General features: G+C 40.9%; 1 protein-coding gene across 2 annotated transcripts; it reads right to left on the reverse strand.

The window, feature by feature from the left end:
- Positions 1-1213: 1213 nt before the first annotated feature.
- On the reverse strand, positions 1214-16245 carry LOC105462720 (trehalase). 2 transcript variants are annotated; one of them, XM_011709546.1, is made up of 6 exons: positions 15681-16245; positions 8211-8993; positions 7472-7605; positions 6123-6676; positions 5670-5917; positions 1214-1548 (listed from the first exon to the last, which is right to left on the reverse strand). In XM_011709546.1, the coding sequence occupies exons 1-6, from the start codon at positions 15818-15820 to the stop codon at positions 1407-1409; spliced, it is 2001 nt and encodes a 666-aa protein (XP_011707848.1). In that variant the 5' UTR covers positions 15821-16245; the 3' UTR covers positions 1214-1406. The 2 variants fall into 2 exon arrangements, with proteins under 2 accessions (XP_011707848.1, XP_011707856.1); XM_011709554.1 differs by lacking the exon at positions 1214-1548 and adding an exon at positions 3250-5473 and having other exon boundaries at positions 5665-5917.
- Positions 16246-18259: the final 2014 nt, after the last annotated feature.

Genomic DNA, 18259 nt, shown 5'->3' on the forward strand with positions numbered 1-18259 from the left:
CACTGACACTAGTCAGATATTCTCTCGTGCGTTTCCCCCTGTTTACGTATATGAATAATTATTTACATTAGGTCGTATAATCTGTGGAACACATTCGCAACTGAGAAGTCCCGTACGATTCGTTAGAGGCTTCCTCGAACGCGTCGCAAAAGAAACACCAGGTACTTTCGTATCACACACTGGCACACAGAAGTAAGATTTGTGTTATATCATTTAACGCCCGTCTGTACGTTCGAAAACCGCGATATCCGCGACGTCGTCGAGAAACGCCCCATTTCGAAAACGATCGTTTTGAGTCATCGCGTACGCTTAGTAATACGTAACGAGTGAGAGAGACAAAAAGAAAGAGAGAGAGAGAGAGCAAAGTTAATACACACAGACGCAACAAACTGTACACTCCGCAGCTCTTCCGACAGCCCATAGAAAATAATTCTACTTAGCAGCCTTACTTTTTTTTTTATGCTAAACGAAATATAAATACCACGAGAAATCATGGAGTTTTGCTAAGAGTTTGCAAATAAAAACTAATTGAGCGCGTGTGAAAGCTCTGTCATAAGATTTGGCAAAGGAACTTTCAACCTGTTGTACATCGCGAAATTCATTCTAACGACTCCAAAGACGCAGATCAATTGTCGTACACAGCGCAGCTGATTTTTTTTTTTTTTAAACAGAACGGACGCGCCCGTGGATCGATCGCTATAGTATATATATGCGAGATAAACGTGCTCGCTCACGTATAAAAATATCAGCAAAAATACATCCTCAATAATTTATCTGTAATGTCGTCAATTATCTACATTTATCTATAAATTATACATATATATAATTATATATAATACGTATATATACACGGCATATGTATACATGTAACTGATATTATATATATAATTATATATTTTGTATATGCACACATATACATACTCATTTATATTTATAATTTTGTGATTTTCCGCTACACACGTAGCCACTCATGCATAAACCATCATGCATACGCGCCATTCTCGCGGGTTTACACACACGCAACCGCAGCTCACGCCTCCAAGATCCTGCGCGATCGTCAATCCTGTTCGCCGTTCGGTTTCGCAAGCTGGAAGACCTTGCCGAAGCGGTGTCACGCCACTCCATCCTCGAATGCATCTGCATTCTCTCTCACTAGTAGACGTTCCTCCACTTCTTGATACTCCGCGCCGATTCTCCTCTTCCTGCGAGTGTATTCTGCATTCGACGTCTCTCGCAACGTCTCTTCATCCTTACGTCGTACCGATTCCATCCTGATGCTTCCTACTGATGTCGTTCTTCTTCTTCTTCTTCTTCTTTCTTCTTTCTTCTCCTACATATGTGCGTGTACTTCTGCTTCCACTAGTCATGTAACAAGTCGATATTCGGTCTAGAACAACGAACGGTCATCAATCGTTGTTCATGTCCTTCAACTCGGTGTACGCGATCCGCTTCCGGTACAGGTTGCTACCGCTCGACAGCACGTTCCGCTTGTTCGGCATCGTCGACGGACCGGGCACGTAATAATGTCGCCTCTTGTACATGACCAATCTGCGAAGGAAGAAATTAAGTTAAGATATTTGCACGGCGATTAATTTCTTACGAAAATATACATATATGGATTAAACGAAGCTATTGAACGGGCCTGTCTTATTATAAAGAAGTAATACAATATTGAATAATAGTCTTTGATTAATAATCATCGTCCATCTGCGTGCATTGTTTTTTTTTTGTAATTCTGTGATCAGATTTCGATTACGATTATTATAATAAATTATATTGGAAATTGCAATTATATTGGAAATACCAAAATTTCTTTGTAAAAAGTTTTATGCGTTAATTCTCTTAAATATTACTATCGATTACTAATATTAGTGATAATTAAATCGATAATATTATCGGTGCAATTTTACAATTTTCGTGCGGAGCACCTGAATCCCTCTCTTTCGGTTTCCAAAAAAAAAAATATGTACAATTTATTCGAAACACACAAAAAAATCTATTTTCCTTTCAAAATAAAAATTTCAATTGTATTTGTCAAACATAAATTCACTTTGAAATATCGTCAAGTTCTCACATAAATTTAAATAAATCCTCCCGTGGTTTTCACAGGAACGATCTCACTTCCACAAGTTTTTGTCGCGAAAAAATGTACCACAATTTTCCTTTTTCCTCTTAATTTATTGTATTAATGAACTAAGTAGTCTTCCACTCTCGAAAATGTTTTCCCTCTCTACGCGCGGCACCGCGCGATCCGTTCGTCTTCGCGTCTTCATCAACAACGCGAACGGCATCACGATCGATGCGTACGGGACTACCGCATTTTATCAGTTACGATCGCAGACCGGTCCTTGAGCGCGATCTAATGCCGACAGGAATTTGCGCAAAAAGTCTGAATGGCAAATGCAGTCACGCCTACATCACGTGTATTGTTCACCGACGGCCATTCGTTTCCTCCTCTTTCTCTGCGCCAGCACGTGTGCTGGTGGCTGGCAATTGTATATCGGTACCTTCACGGGAGGTACTGACGGCTACGACCAGTAGCTTCATCACACCTATCGCGATAACGTCGCAATACACCGGCGATTACGTGTTCTCCGTGTCATGCATTTGGAATGCCTACGAAATTCGCGTTACCGTAAAGGCGAGAGATATTCTGTGAGCACTGTAGTTCCTCCCTCCAAAGAAAGATTTAAGATCCAAGGTATATTTAATTTTGAAAAGCAAGTTCAAACCTGAAAGTTTAAAGTTCACTTCTGGAAAATCGTTTAAATTGAGATATTCATTTGGATACATTTTGACAAGTAAATACAAAATCAACGGTTTGGAAATTTAGCCGTATTTTCAAGCACGTATAATATTCATTTTTTTTTCGGATGGAATAGAGAATCTCTTGATTAAAAAAAAAGAAAATCTTGACCTCAGAAAGATATTAGATACTCGAAGTTTTTCTTCGTCGGATTAAATATATATATATATTTTTTTTTTCGAGGAGAACGTCTCTCTAAATACTTCAGAATATTTCTCTGCCTCCTGGTACGCATCTTTTGGGTCACCCTGTATGATCATTACGACTCGACCATTATCTGCGTAATTACTATTGATGGTAGGCTAAGCACCATCGAAGGCTTGTGCGCGAAAAAAAAAACTTCCACTCGCCGTGGAATGATAATTATTGCTACAACAAAAGGCTCGGCCGAGTGCCGAGTGTGTCGAAAGGAACATCCTTGTGTGCAAATTGACAATACATTCTTATGCGAGCGTTTAAAAATACACATCTGTGTGCTTTAATTACACATAAAACAACAAAAATACAAAGATTATCATGCGTAATTACGTTCAATTTCTGATACCGTGTTAACCGGATAATACTGGTTTAACGAATTCATCTCGTGAATGCAATTCCTTCACAACTGATCCTTGACAAATCCGGTTGCACATTAGACACAGACTTACCAAACGGAACGAAGGAGCGTGTTTTATCCGATCTAGTTTTCGATGAACGTGTCTGGAGTGTCTTTTTCATTTACAAGTACTCACTTTACGGACATTTTACAGAACATAACAGTATATGGCTGCATGCAATACTCTCGGTATATCGCAGGATGGGTTACATATTTGGGACATTCGATTTATTTATTTCATTAAAGTTATCGTACAGGGAGAGCTGGGACTTGGATGCAGGGAGCATGCGTAACACACTACTCGCGTTCACACAAACAGACGATGGGGAGAAAGAAGAGATAGTATCCGATTAATAAAAAAACAATTGATATCTCAAATATTGTTATAACTGAATTGCTAATTGAAAAGAGAGAGAGACCGTGCGATACTATATCCGAGGCAAGACAAACGCGATATTCCTGTACACACCCACACATGCGTTATTAAATGTCGCTTGGCTGAGATAACAAAGAGTTCTAAAAAGTAGCGTATTTCTTCTGGAATAGAAACATAAGGTAACCGGCAGGTTTATTAACGTCGTTTCGCGCGCTAATTGGTAACTTTACGAAGAAGAAAATTGTCAAGTTACACCAACACTTAAATACATATGTAATTAAGTTTTTGTATTAGATCTCCATACTTTATCGAATAAATTATCCTAAACAGACAGATAATAAATTTCTCTCTTTTTTTTTTTTCAAAAATGTGTTTCTCAAATTTCACCACTGCGACTCTCTAAAAATAAGAGTAGCTACGCCGTACGCAACTGACTAGATAAGTCCGCTCGTCTCTAAAAAAAAAGAGACAGAGAGATCGAGTGGAATCTTTCCCGTTGTATTTTTTATTTCTAATAATGTCCTGCCCAATTGTTCCCTTAATTTTCTCACTTTCTCACCTTTTTATATCCTTCCTCTTTCCCGTCAAGGAACCTTACTCCGAGGAATGTGTCTCCGGAGAATATCTTGGAGACATAGATATTTTCGTTACATAGATATGCGCGATTTAATAATTTATCTACCCTAATAATACTAGTACAGTAGTATATCAATGACTAATCTCAAAATAAAATATAATATACATAGGTTTATATATATATATATGTATACGTATATATATCGTAGAGACTAAATTCGAGAAATCGCCTGCGGTATTTCCATATAGTTTTAGATCTAAGGATAAAGAATAAATTCCTGCAATGGAAGGATGACAGAACGTAATTCGACCAGCGAAGTAGTTCGTTAAATGATCACAGAATTATACCTCGTAACAGCGCACGTCTGATGGAGCGATTAAGTAATAGACGATTGTCTAGCGATAATAGATCCTGTCTACGTTATCCGTCAGCGAGAAGGGCCACGACATTCCTATAAATAATATAACGACATAATTCCATAGCTAAGAAGGCACATGTTTGCAGATATGTTTAGGCGTATACTGGCGGTATACTCTTATAAAGAGGCAAGTCGCAGAGAAAATCGATATGTACTACAGATATTTTCGATAAAATAATCACAAATCACCAGGAATGTAGAGTATAGAACGATATATAATAATATCATAACAAATGTTGCCTTACTTGCGATATCAATAACATATCGCAAGTAAGGCAACCAAGTTTCATGTCCCTTCTAGAGTGATATTTATGTACGACGTAATAATCGTTAATATATAATATATCCTGCGGCTTATAGAATATTCTTTGGAGGCAACGTGTGGCAAGAGAATAAAAAAATGACGCCATTTTCGAGGCCCCCTCGCATACTCGGAGTGTCTTACAGTAATATAAGAAGAACAGTGCCCGCACTTGCTTCTATTTGGTCCTTTTATACCCGTTTCACGCTCTCTTCATTGATCGTTCGATCAATTAAAATCATCACGAATCGAACGAGCGAGAAAGAAGAGCGAAAATATTATTTAGATCGATTTCAGTTTCTTCGAGACTATCTACTATCATCGATCGACGCGTCGTCGATCTTTCTAATGTATCTTTTCGCGAATTTTACGCTAGCTGAGATTTAGGTCACGTGGATATCTGAAACAGAAAGCAAAGAAAAGATTCCTTTAATTCGTATGTACTATTAATTAATTCGGAAAAGACTTGAATACGATTTTGTAAGTTTATAAAGAAATAGGCTGTTAAAAGTAGAATTTAATTATAAAAATATAAGTCTTTTCCAGTCCTTTGTTAAAAGATATTTTCTGTCTATCTGACTCGACACTCACCTCACCCTATAAATCCTGCCGCTAACGATATGATGAGAGCTAGAATCCCGGTCAGCATTTGACCAGCTGTCGAAACGACCGGCGGTGACGCCGCATTCTCGACCACCGCGCCCGGTAGGAAGTAATCCTCCGCGGTCAACCTGTCACCATACTTATCCAGCAATACCATAACGACTCCGTTCGACCAGCCGAAACCAAGTTGTACTTCGTACTCACCTCCAGTACCGTGGCCACCCGAGACGGTTGCGTCGTACTGCGAAAATAAAATTCCATTTTCCCTCATCTTATAAATCTCTTCCCGACAAGACAATTGCGCGAACAATTCAGAAAAAAAATCTTAAGAAATTAAACGACTCAATGACTCTTGATACAATAAAATGTTTCATGCGACATCAATTTTTTTTCAAAATATGTATAAGAATCTATCCTTCGTTTTGCTTTCTCTTCATGAGAATTACCTTTTCATACATGCTGTGCGTCTCGTTGAAAGCCTTATAGTTACTACGGACCCATCTCTGGCTAATCTCGTAGGCCAATCTCTGCGCCCATGGGTCGCCCGTGTTGTTCAACGACATGATGAAGAAATATTGGAGAGGCGGCCAGGCGTTGGGATAGTCCCACTGCTCGCCGGAGTGCTCCAACGTCGACGGTATGCCGCCCTGATTCAACATGATCTGACTCTTTTCGAGGTACTTGAGCACCTTCGACACGTATTCGGCCCTCTTCGACGTGTCATAGCAGTCCGTCCAGAGCGGTAGGATGTTGGTCGGGTAGAAGTAGTCCCGCTTGATGTCGTTCAGCATATCGTAGTCCAACCAGACACCCACCTCCTCGTGCCACAGCACCATCTCGACCGCTTCCTTCCACTTCTCGGCCAGGTCCTCGTAATACGCGGCCTTCGTCTCGTTGCCCAACTGACGACTGTACTGCGCCAGCAGCACGGCGTTTCGATGTATTAAGGTATTCAAATCGACCGGAATTATAGATCTGGTCTTGAGATTTGTCAGATTACCTGAAATCCGTCCGGCTATCAGCCTCCAGTTTCCCCCTCAAGTCATTCCCACGAGCGTATTATATCGAAACCGCGATTACAGCGTGACAACGTTTTATAATACGCTAAATCGCTTCGTTTTCAATTTATGATTGAGCGAGGTAAGGCCGGTCTAAACGGTTGCAGAAACTGTAGGCACGATCTAACGATCTCACAAAGTTGCAACACGTGCTTTTGCGAAAATGAATTTTAGAGTACCGAGATGTCTCGAACAATTGCTTTCACTTAGGAAACGAGACGGAGGGCCTTGAGGCGCGCGCAGATCTCATTGAAGATACGCTGTTTAATGTGGAATAGCACGATAATTGTGGGTAATACTGCATGTGTATAATACGTCATTATATACCTTCGGTTCGATCCATTAAAAAAAAAAATTATGACGAACAAAACAGGATTGCGCTCTCGGCTTCTTTTAAGTGTACGACATTAGTTGCAAATGAGCATCGCGGGTAATCAAAAGAATTTGCGCGCAAAAGAATTATTTACTATAGTTGCGGGGCATTCCTATGCATTCTGTCTTTATAACACGTACAAACATCCTTCCTTGTTGAATCAGAGATATCACTATTACGAGTTTATAATTAGTGCGGCACGTCATTTTCTGTCGTCTCTATGACAATAATACTTTATCCAGCCATCAAAAGCAATTTTAATTGTGCTCACGGACTCGCCTGTAATATCATTGCGCCCAACGTCGCTCACCCATAAAGGCTTCTATTTTCATCGCGCGGGAAGCAATTAAGGAATGATAATTACCCTTGTTGGTACCCTCGTTTACGAACCATCGACTGGAAAAATCCCATCCGGACTCGGCCGCCGTTTTCAATTCCGCATAATAATTGTCCTTCTCTTCGGTGGTTCGAAAACTTTGGCTCGTCAGGTAGTCCTCCCTGATCATCAAGCGCGAGATTAAAAGAAAAATCAAAGGATGGAAACCGAAATCGCGTCGGAATCGAGATGTCGAAAGTGAGAGTAGCATCGGTAATTCATTAAGAAAACTCGCAAAATCAATGCTGACCTCATGCGTCTTGCAAGAGAGTCAGAATCTCTCGCGAGAATGATGCACGGAAAGAACGATTTTGCTGGGAGATCTAAAAATTTGGCTGGATAGAGATTTGAAAATAATTCTTGTTGAACCATCAAAATAATTTTGTTGGAAAATATAAAATTTTAATATTCTAGCAATCAGTTTAATTTTCCAAGAAAATTATTTTGATGGTCCAACAAGAATTATTTTCAGATCTGTATCCAGCAAAATCGTTCTTTCCGTGTGTAAGTATTGCATAAAATGCACAAAAATATTAATATTATAATACATTAAAATATTAATACATTAACTGACATAAAGTACAATAAGCATAACACAGTATCGCGGTCGTTAAGACCAATATCCCCGTGTACGCTTCATTTGCATCATCTAGATCATTTAGCTCCTCTCGAAATCCGCATCGTCATCCGCGCTATTTACCGAAGCCGCGGAGATCGCGGTACTCACTTGTAGGATTCCGGGCGGGGACCCGACGACTCCTCGTAGTACCTAACGAGCGTGTAATTGATCCCGTCTTTCTCGATGTCCACGGTACGATTGGTCATCCAGAAGTTGAACTCCTTCTCCAGCAGCCAGAAGTTCTCCTTCAGCCAGGCGTCGTCGTGGGTGATCTTCAGGTACTCGTCCACCATCGGTATCAACAGCGGCGGATGCGAGCGCATTTTGTAGTATATTCTGCCGCCGTTCGGTATGAAGCCGATCTTATCCACTATCGAGACGAAATTGTTCAGCATGCCCTTGACGGTGTCGTGCATCTCGGACAGCATCAGGCCCTTGATGATCCAGTACGAGTCCCAGTAGTAGAACTCGCGGAACCTGCCGCCGGGTACGATCACCGGATGCGGCACGTAGATGATCGAGTAGAGGTGCTCGTTGATCCGCACGTCGTCGCGCATCTTCCTGCCCAGCAGCTTCCAGATGTAATTGAGATCGGAGCCGAACTTCCGCAGCTCGTCGTCCTCGATGTTCTGCAGGAACTTGGGGGTGGCCGTCCAGTCGGTCGGGTCCCAGTCCTCGAACTCGTAGCCCGGCAGCTCGAACGTGTCGTTGACGAACTTCTCGACCTGGTGCCTGTTCGGCGCGTTGTTCGCGCCCTTCATGAAGGCCCGGTACGACGCCAGCGTCTCGTTCGCCGGGCGCTTCATCTTCATGTCGACGAAGTACTTGGAGTCCTTGTATATGCCGGCCATTTGTACCGTGTGCAGCAGATCGCCGTGGCAGTATACCTCACTGGAAAGGCACGGTACATGGCTACTTGGCTATTCGACGCGAAGCACGAGACCCCCCTCGATCGCGATTGGTCGCGACGGCGGGTCTCTCTCGCCGGGTACCGATCGCGGGAGCGTTACGTATGGATGAAATCGTACAGAGGCTGAACTTTGCACCGGAGTGAAAAAGAAAGGACGAACGTGTTTCTGAGGAAACAGCGAACGCGCCGACTGCTAATTTATGCGGTGATTTATGCAGACCTATAGTAACAGCACGATAACGACGAACTTACGAAGAGACTTAACGAGGAATGTGATTGACATAGGAATTGCTGTTATTTACTACTCGAGATTTAATTGTATATATATATATAGGCACGATATTAATTAGATAGCCGTCAAATCTCTTTTCACCGCAGTGCAAAGTCAACCCCTTGTCAAAGGGAGCTATGTTAAGGTTTCCGAACAGTGGCGTAATCTTACATAGTGGCATTACGAGACACGCTTTTCAACTATTCGCGGTTTTCGCGGTTGGCTCGACATCTGGACCAATGTCTCGACCTCCTAAGACTAGCCGGAGATATTTCAGAACGCGCAATCTCCAGTGGGGAGGTAAAGGAAGTTATATAGCCACTAATTGTGAGAATAAAAGAGCTGTAACTTCTAATTGCGAAACAGGGTAATCCATTAGTCGATCGTTCATACTCATAAACAACGATGATAAGTTAATAAAAATGCAGGCGGCATGTGTAAAGAATTACACCGTTCTGCTTAACAGTAACAAAATGCCGATCCCGCAATTACATCGTTTATTTTTTCCTATGAACTGTAAGACGTTGTAAGTATCCTGATTCACTTCCGGATATATACCTTCAGCTAGTCAGGCCGAGGCGGGATTAGATCAGAGCTCATAAAAAGAACGCATTCATTCGGACAAGCGCATACTCATGCGGATCGTCAAATATGAAAATTCTCTCTGTGTCGCGATTATGAAAATTGCAAAACCACAAAGCGAGCGTAAATGTCAAAAGCGCTCAAAAGTTTCATGACATTTCTTCGTATCGATACGATTCATCGAAAAAAAAAAAAGATTCTACTTCTCTCGCGAGACCCAACGCAAGCAAATGCACTTGTCGGCATTCTTCTCGCTTCCGTGAATTCCGCTATTCTCCCTCGCGTGAATTATTTGTCCGCGATCTCGCACGCGCCGAGCGGTGCGCGATATCGCGCGGATTCGCGAAACACGTATTACAAATCGGTCCGGCCACGCCGGGTACGTGCGAAATCGCGCGACTCCCGCTATCCTGAAACGGCCTTGATGCGCGATCCCCGCGTGCACGTGCTCGCGCGTTTCGCGCGGCTAATATAGGAATGAAATCGATCGTCTGTGTCTGTGCGCACGCGGAATCGAGGAGATACCGCGCGCGCGCTTCGCTCGCGTGACGGAATGCGCGAGGCGGTGGCGATCGGCGCGCGGCTCTCGCGAAATGTGCCGCCTCATTATCATTACTAATATACGCGGCGTTACGGCCGCGCGTCTCGCGCTCGCCTCGCGAATGGAATAATGATTTTCCCGCTCGCGCCTGGAACCGATCGCCTTGTTACGCGCGTTTAACGAGATTATACCCTGAGGAAATCTGCGCGGCAGAGATGTGCAAATTTCCGCGGTGCCGCCTGATTCGCGAGAGCAATCTGACCGCCCGATTATTAGTCCGCGATTATACGTGCCGACACGATCCTTTTAACGCAAATACAATTATCCGCATGGAATAACTGCACGCGCGCGCGCGGAAGTACCTTCTCATTGAGACACGTCGCGATAATACGAGAGAATATTTTTTTAAGGGGGAAGATGCCTATCCTTTTGAACAAATCGGATATGCGATCGCCAGGTTATGGTATTGTTGTCTTGGTAAGCTGTTCCTAGAAGAATATTATTTAAAGAAGTTTTTTTGCCCCTCCTGACAAGTCTATTTGCTCCGCGCGTTGTCAGATTATCTATGTTAATACATTTTCAAATGAATGGAAACGATGGCGTGGGAATGATAGCGCGATTTCAGCGTTTGCGTCATTTGAGCAGTATCCATGATAATTTCGCGCGTTTGAACATATATTCGCGCATGTATGCGAATAACCATGATCATACAATTTTCGCCGCCTCTGTCATTTCTAGCACGCGCCGGTTATCCCATAATAATAAACTCTACGAATCTATACACACAACTCTATAACAAACCCTGTATATCAACAGTTATGCGTAATACATTGCTAACTAGCTGGTTTCACGCGACAATCTAATTTAAATGATCGGCTTCTATTTATTCTTTTCAAACAATATATCGATCGCGCGATACGAATTGGTATTATTTTTACATTAACTGCGGGTAAAAAATTATCACGGAAAATAACGATGTAATTATCGCGAACAAGATGTCAAATGCAGGGATAGATATAGATACGTTTTAATTACACCTTGATTTAATTAATATGCTAAACGTGACTGCGGATGTTGCATCATGCGACAGAAGAACCGTACGTCCGCGTCTGCTATACTTTTCGCGACAAGAGATCTGCATTTGATATACTGCTCATTAACCGTCGGATATAAATATTCGTATATGCGTCTAAGCAAATCGTCCCGTCGAGTTAGATCTTCCGCGACGAAAATCCGGCGCGCGTCTTAGATTGAAATGTCATTGCGGTCTCGGCCAAGAAGTGGCCTGATCGCGCCACTTTATTAAGACGTCACTCGAAAGATCTCCGGAAGATTCAATTTACTAAGCCCCAAGCGCGTTCGGCGTGCCGCCTCTCGTATCCTTTGTCCATCGTCGCGTTATCCTACGCGCCGCTCGTCGTCACGCCACAATCAAGGATAGCTCGACGCGTGCTGTTTCGGTGGGGAAAAAAAAAAAAAAAAACCAGAAGGTATCTCGACCAGATCAGCGAAGTTAATCGTTGTCGCGATCACGAAGTGTGGCGCCCATTACCGGATATACCCGGTGCACGTTATCTCGCGGAGACGACGATTCGGATCTACCTGTGTCGCGACACACGCTTATACTCAACAAACATGTTTGCATCATGTGAGGCGCAGTCCTTGACTTCTTGGAAGACATTACCGAATTTTACGTCCGCGAATTAGCAGGCAATTCGACACCGAAACCTATTATCACCCGCGCAAATCGCGACATCGCGAGCATTTAGGAATTTAGGAAGAGAGTTATTATACGAGAGTAATTATAAGACAGCTTTTTTTAAAATAATTTTACCAAGAAATAAATACCGAATATATATTTATTTTCATTGAACGAGTCTGCTCTGCATTGCGGGAAACGTAGGGTAGATTTTATCGGGATGGCGCAACGCCAAAATACGCGCGGTCGCATACGAAAATGTTTAATATCTCTCGAAATCTCGATACGAGATAAATGCTGTTAATTGAAATTTTGCCCAGAATTTCAATCTAAAATTGTATCAGTCACATGTTATATAATAATAGACTTCATTCTACGTAATAAAATTCAAAATTTTAACAGTAGACGTTTTAGATCGAATACAAAAATGTCGGAAGATAGTAAAGTTTTATCTATTATTAACAAGTCCGATACCCTTCATTGCGCGCTTCGTTTAAGAGCCATGACATATCAGTAAAAAGAGCACAGTTTCGCAATTACATATACAACCTGATTTTTTTCCCGTATCTTGCACCGCGTAATCGTACGGTTAAAAATACGCTACATATCGCTAGTAAAATATTTTTAGAACTGTCACACATACATACGTAATAATGCGCTTTTCCATTTGCATTTTTAAACGCGCGTATCACAAAATCCTCGATAATTCTGTGCCGCCAGCGGCACTTCTCGGCGCGTACGTGAGAACAAAAAAAACACGAAACGCCGAATCTTTCGACGGACAGATGCCCGGCGACGCGTGATCGATCGCGCGAGCGAAAAGTTTCCGTTGCAAATCAACGCGCTACTACGATGCCCACACCATTAGCATGTGCACACACTGCACGTGCAGACGTTGCAAAGGTCACGCTCATTGCGCTTGCGGAACACGCTAATTTAGAGCCCAACTTGCCGCGCGTCTAATTCCGGGACGAGGTTCATTGCTAAGGTCATTTCCCTAAATGCCCGCTAATGCAATATCGCGTACGTAATCCCGTCGATTTAAAGCGGCACAGATTCCTCGGTGCGTCAACGGCGCGATTATACTGTATAATCGCGCCTCGCCTCGCACTTTACAAGGAAGAGGAAAGTTTAAGGAGCGCAAAATTTAAAAAGCGGCGCACAGCACTCGAATTTAACAAGAACATTCCCCCCCCTTCCCACCGAACTCGCGTTGCTCTTTCGCGTGTCAATAATTAATTTTCCATTGTTTGCTCCCCGATAATAATTAATTTTCCATAATTTTTTTTCTTACCGAAATGAAGTAAGCAAAGGAAAGACAGCACGCCGCGCGCGCGATTTAATTTCAGACTATTTTTCTACGTAAGTTTCCGCAACACGTGATTCGCGTCCACGTCAGAACCAAATAGGCATCACTTGAGCAGAATTCCAAATAGCAGTAATACTACAGGATGCGTTTTCCAGTTTTTTTTTTTCAAAAAAAATTAAATAAATTTGAAAATAGATTTTTTCGAAAATAGAATATATTTATACCTACAAATATTTTTCTCAATAAAGAGATTTTTTCAAGTTATAGAACTCTTTACAATTTCCATAAAAGAAAAGGAGATAACGTTGATAGCAATGAAAACTCCTTAGCACACATTTCAATTTCTGCGGATTGATAACATTATGTAAGTAGTATAGATCTGCCAATTTGCGGAGTCTTTTTGAGATGTGCGAGCATGCGTGCACATACGTAAAATAATTAGGTTTAGATAAGATAGTAAAATTTTGAAAATTAAGTTAAAATTAATAATTCATAAAATAAATTAATTGAATTGAGTAATCTTATTAAACAACTGACTGTACACTGTCATTGCATTAATATATTATAATAAATGATGATTCGAGTTCACCTTTCGGCTGTGGAAACAGAATTAATTTACAAATACTAATCTACAGATATTAATTTGTAAATTATGCAGTACCACTATAGCTTAGAAAAACGATATAATTTTGATAGATTAGTAACGTCACGTGAGAAAAAATGCATCGTACAAAAGGTGTACGCGAGAGAAAAAACCTCTCTCACAAAATTCAAATATAAATAATGTATTAATATAATTATATACTTATATAAGGCATGATAAAATGAGAATAAACAATTATTATTGCAAATAAAATTGTTCGGTAATCCATCGTGGAAGGTTACAAATGACTGATACGTATGTGACGCGATTACTTTTTACTGTCGCGTGGACAATGTAGCTCGTTATTGTTGACGAGGCGTCATTTGAAGTCTCGTGACATTTCCTCGTCTGATACCTATGACCGGTCAGCTGTTGGAATTTACTCGTAAAGATGCGGTTTTCTGACAAATAGCTGTGCAGTGACGGATATTTAAATGGTACATAAAGTTAAAACTATGAATTTTAAAGAGTTCTATAAGTTAACAAAATTTATTAAGACAAATATATTCTAATTTTGAAAAAAAAAATCATTGTCAAATTCATTAATTTTTCTTTGAAAAAAAAAAGAACTAAAAAATTGAGAATTGCAATGAATTGCTATTGGCAATTATTCGGAGATTTCACTTCGTGTGTTCCACGCGCGATTAACTTCTGGCAACCACGTGGATTTTTGTTATAGTCTTTCATCTATTTTCAACAATAATCAGAATAATTTTAAGCCAAATGCAACAGGCAAATCGTCCTAAAAATAAAATACGAAATCTATAAACAAAATATTTTTATACGTGACTGATAAACAATTCCAACGCATAATATCGCATTTTATGTTATTTAAAAAAAAAAATGAAAATGAGAATGTCGTTAAATAAATATTGCTGGCGATATGTAAAAATGAACGAGCTGGAAAAAATTTGAGCTTTCCTCGTTTCTTTACGTAATAATCTGCAGTTTCATACGCGTTTATACAAAATGCAATAATGCCTAGTCCTAACTAATTAGTCCTACGTCATTTTGTAATTCCATCCTCGCGAATGATGGTTACTGAGACAGGTGTACGATAATTGGGATGTGAGATTTTATGCAATTACGCGCGCCCATAACGTAATCGCTTACGTATAAGTCAGTGGCGTAAAGCACTCGATTTCGAGTGTCTGGCTCTGACAGGATCTACATAAATTGTGCGCTGAAATGATAAACATGCTTCGGAAAATTCTCAAACGTATCATTCGAGATTTCTCCCTCGTCTTCAGCCGTTTTGATTAAGGATGAATGTTTGTAGAGTGAATTAAGCGCATATTATATTTATAAGAATAAGCAATGAGAAGTAAAAAATTGTTTAAAAAAAATATTCTCACTCGTCGATTGCTTAAAGGATGTTGAAAGTCGTTGACGTTAAAAATTTCTAGTATCGTACGACGGAAAATGCGACTTTATCGCAGTTTATCATAACTTCGAAGGCCAACGGCAGCAACGTAAGTCTCTAGGGTCATTTAAGTAATTATCTGTTAACAACAGTTTCGTTATCGAACGCGAACGGTGACACGGTAACGAAAAAAAAAATGAAGTCTTTTTTGCAACTCGAACGGCTGAATAATCGCTTGGCTGGTTCTCTGAGACACTTACCTTGAACACGGGGGCGGTTTCGTCGTGCCCGTGTTATCCGCGGTTATAGCGGTGCTCGGTAGAACGACGAGGAACGTGAAGAGCGCAGCGTGCACCAGAGGACGAAACATCGAAACGGAGCATGTCGAGACCACGGCCATTTTTTTTCGCTCTCTCGGTTACTCGTACTACTATACGTGCGTGTGCGTGTACGGTCTACCGTTTCTCTCTCTCTCTCTCTTTTTTCCCCTCTTTGCTTCTTTACTGCCGTGTCGGCCGAATGTATCGCGGTTTTACGTTACACAAGCACGCGCGGAGAAGCACAAGCGCATCACTTTTTCTCTTGAGGTTTTTTATCGGGAAAATAGCGCGAAATGAAAACGAGAAAAAAAAACCAGCAACGCGCAATATCGAAAGATTCGAAAGACAGATTTTTAACGGCGTCTCTCTTTCTCTCTCTGCGATTTTCCCTCCTTGCTTTCTATCGAGAACCGAAAAGCCGTCTCCTCGACGTATTCGTATACGTTTTCTTTTTTTTTTCTATTTTCCCTCTCGCTTTTCCTTCTCTCTCCTCCTCTTTCACTCTTGATCTAGCGACTCTGCTTTCTTCGTTTTAAACGTTTCTCCCCCGTTTTGTTCCTCTGTTTTGTTCGACTTTTCCGTTTCTTTTTTTTTTTGTTTGTCTTTAGACCCGGCTCGATTCGACGGTGTCTCTCGTGACCCGCTTTATTCGAGCGAGAGATACTGAGAGGGTGATGGCGCGCGCGCGCGGGGTGATGATCCTGACGCGAATGATCCTTACTTTTTCGTGATCGGTTTCGGATGCGGACCCACGAACTTTCGCAGCCGACGGGGCGGTCTCAGCTCCAACAGCGAGGCCGCATCTCTCCTGCAACACGAAATGGGAAAAACAGACGTTAAACGATGTGAGAACGTTGAAGTTATGCGCTGTCAGTTAATAGCACAATCACACACACTTATGTCATTTACATTCTAATTTTACATTTTAATATCTTTCTTCATAGAAGATTCCTCGCCGCTGAGTGCGATTAGACGCGTATATAAGACGAAAAGCGGTATAAGGCGTGCGAAAATAAAATGACTCGTGCGTCGAAACGTTTTCGAAATGTTTTCGAAATTAATTTGATTTCGACCACGAAGTTTTGCAAATTGTCGCGTTTCACAAGCGACACGTGGAAACAAATTCCAAATGCTGGGATAAACGACACTCTCAGAAATTGGAGAAACGTAGCGCGTTTCACCTTCCAATGCACGCACGAATAATCGTTCGGCACTCCCGCGGCGTTTTTACGTCAAGGAAACGTAAAGTCGTTCGACGTATATAGCAGTACGTATAAGTATAATATCAAAACCGGTAAATCGATCGTCGTACTTCTCATTAGCTGATTGCAACTCAACGCGTTTTGAATTAATCGCGGCAAGCCGCGATTTGTGAGTCGCATTAAAACAATTGGATATGCGTTTACCGCGGCGCCGATCTGCGGGACGATAAATATGCCACGCACAATGAGGAACGATCCTGAGGATCTAACGCGATGAATCACATTTGCGAATAATTCGATGAATTCGAATTGCGAGATAATCAATTCCGTCGTGATTTGATAAATAAAATAAAGAAAAGAAAGCGAGATTTTTACATCTTTGTAGCCATCATTTTAATGACAGATTGCGATAAGGTTTTGCGTCGTCTTTCGCGCACGAAAGTCGACCTCGATAGAGAACCTTGAATATCTCGAAACATTTCTCGGAATATTAATTAAAAATATTGTATCTAAATTCAGCAAATTAATACATCATGTGTTGTAATTAATTAACATTGACGTTGCGACAGGCATCCGCATACGAATAAACATAGTTCTGACCCACAAATTTTGTCAAGTATATCGTAATTGTAATATAAATATCATAAATATATATATATATATATATATATATCCAAAAATAAATATATAATAATATATAATAATTCATTTCTTTAAGACTTTGAGAACATCTTAATTTAATCTTGAATTTAAATTATTTATAACTATTATATATTATTAAAATTTACTAACAATGGATTTATAATTTATATTTTATAATCTATGTAATTAGTAATTCATTTGTTAAAATATATGCTGTACGTTGTTAAAATTTAATAATTCAATTTTCTCTCATTCTCTTAAAAAATTAATCATAACATGTCCATTTAATCCTTTCTTCTAATTCTTTATAATTCCTTTAATTTAAATGAAGAGCACACGACGAAGATTTATAATAAAATCTTTGACAATCGAAGCTGTAAGATAAGATTTCTATATTGAGCAGCTGTAAAATTCCGACCGCGAGTCTCAAGACGCGTTTTATTTTCTGCATGATTGCTCGCCATTGAAACGTGTGTACGTACAACAGCGACACGCTCGTTAAGTTTGTCAATACCGGTCACCAAATTGACATCACTCGTGCTTATTTCCGTCCCTAAATGGCACCGGCTACATTTAGCCACGGAGTAACCATGAGTGCGATACGTGTCACCTGCCTTGTTCTCGGTGCGATGCACGAATCGAGGAGGCAGATGAAGTCGGTATTAAACGACGACT

The sequence above is a fragment of the Wasmannia auropunctata genome, unplaced genomic scaffold (assembly GCF_000956235.1).
Source record: "Wasmannia auropunctata unplaced genomic scaffold, wasmannia.A_1.0 LD336116.1, whole genome shotgun sequence".
NCBI lineage: Eukaryota > Metazoa > Arthropoda > Insecta > Hymenoptera > Formicidae > Wasmannia > Wasmannia auropunctata.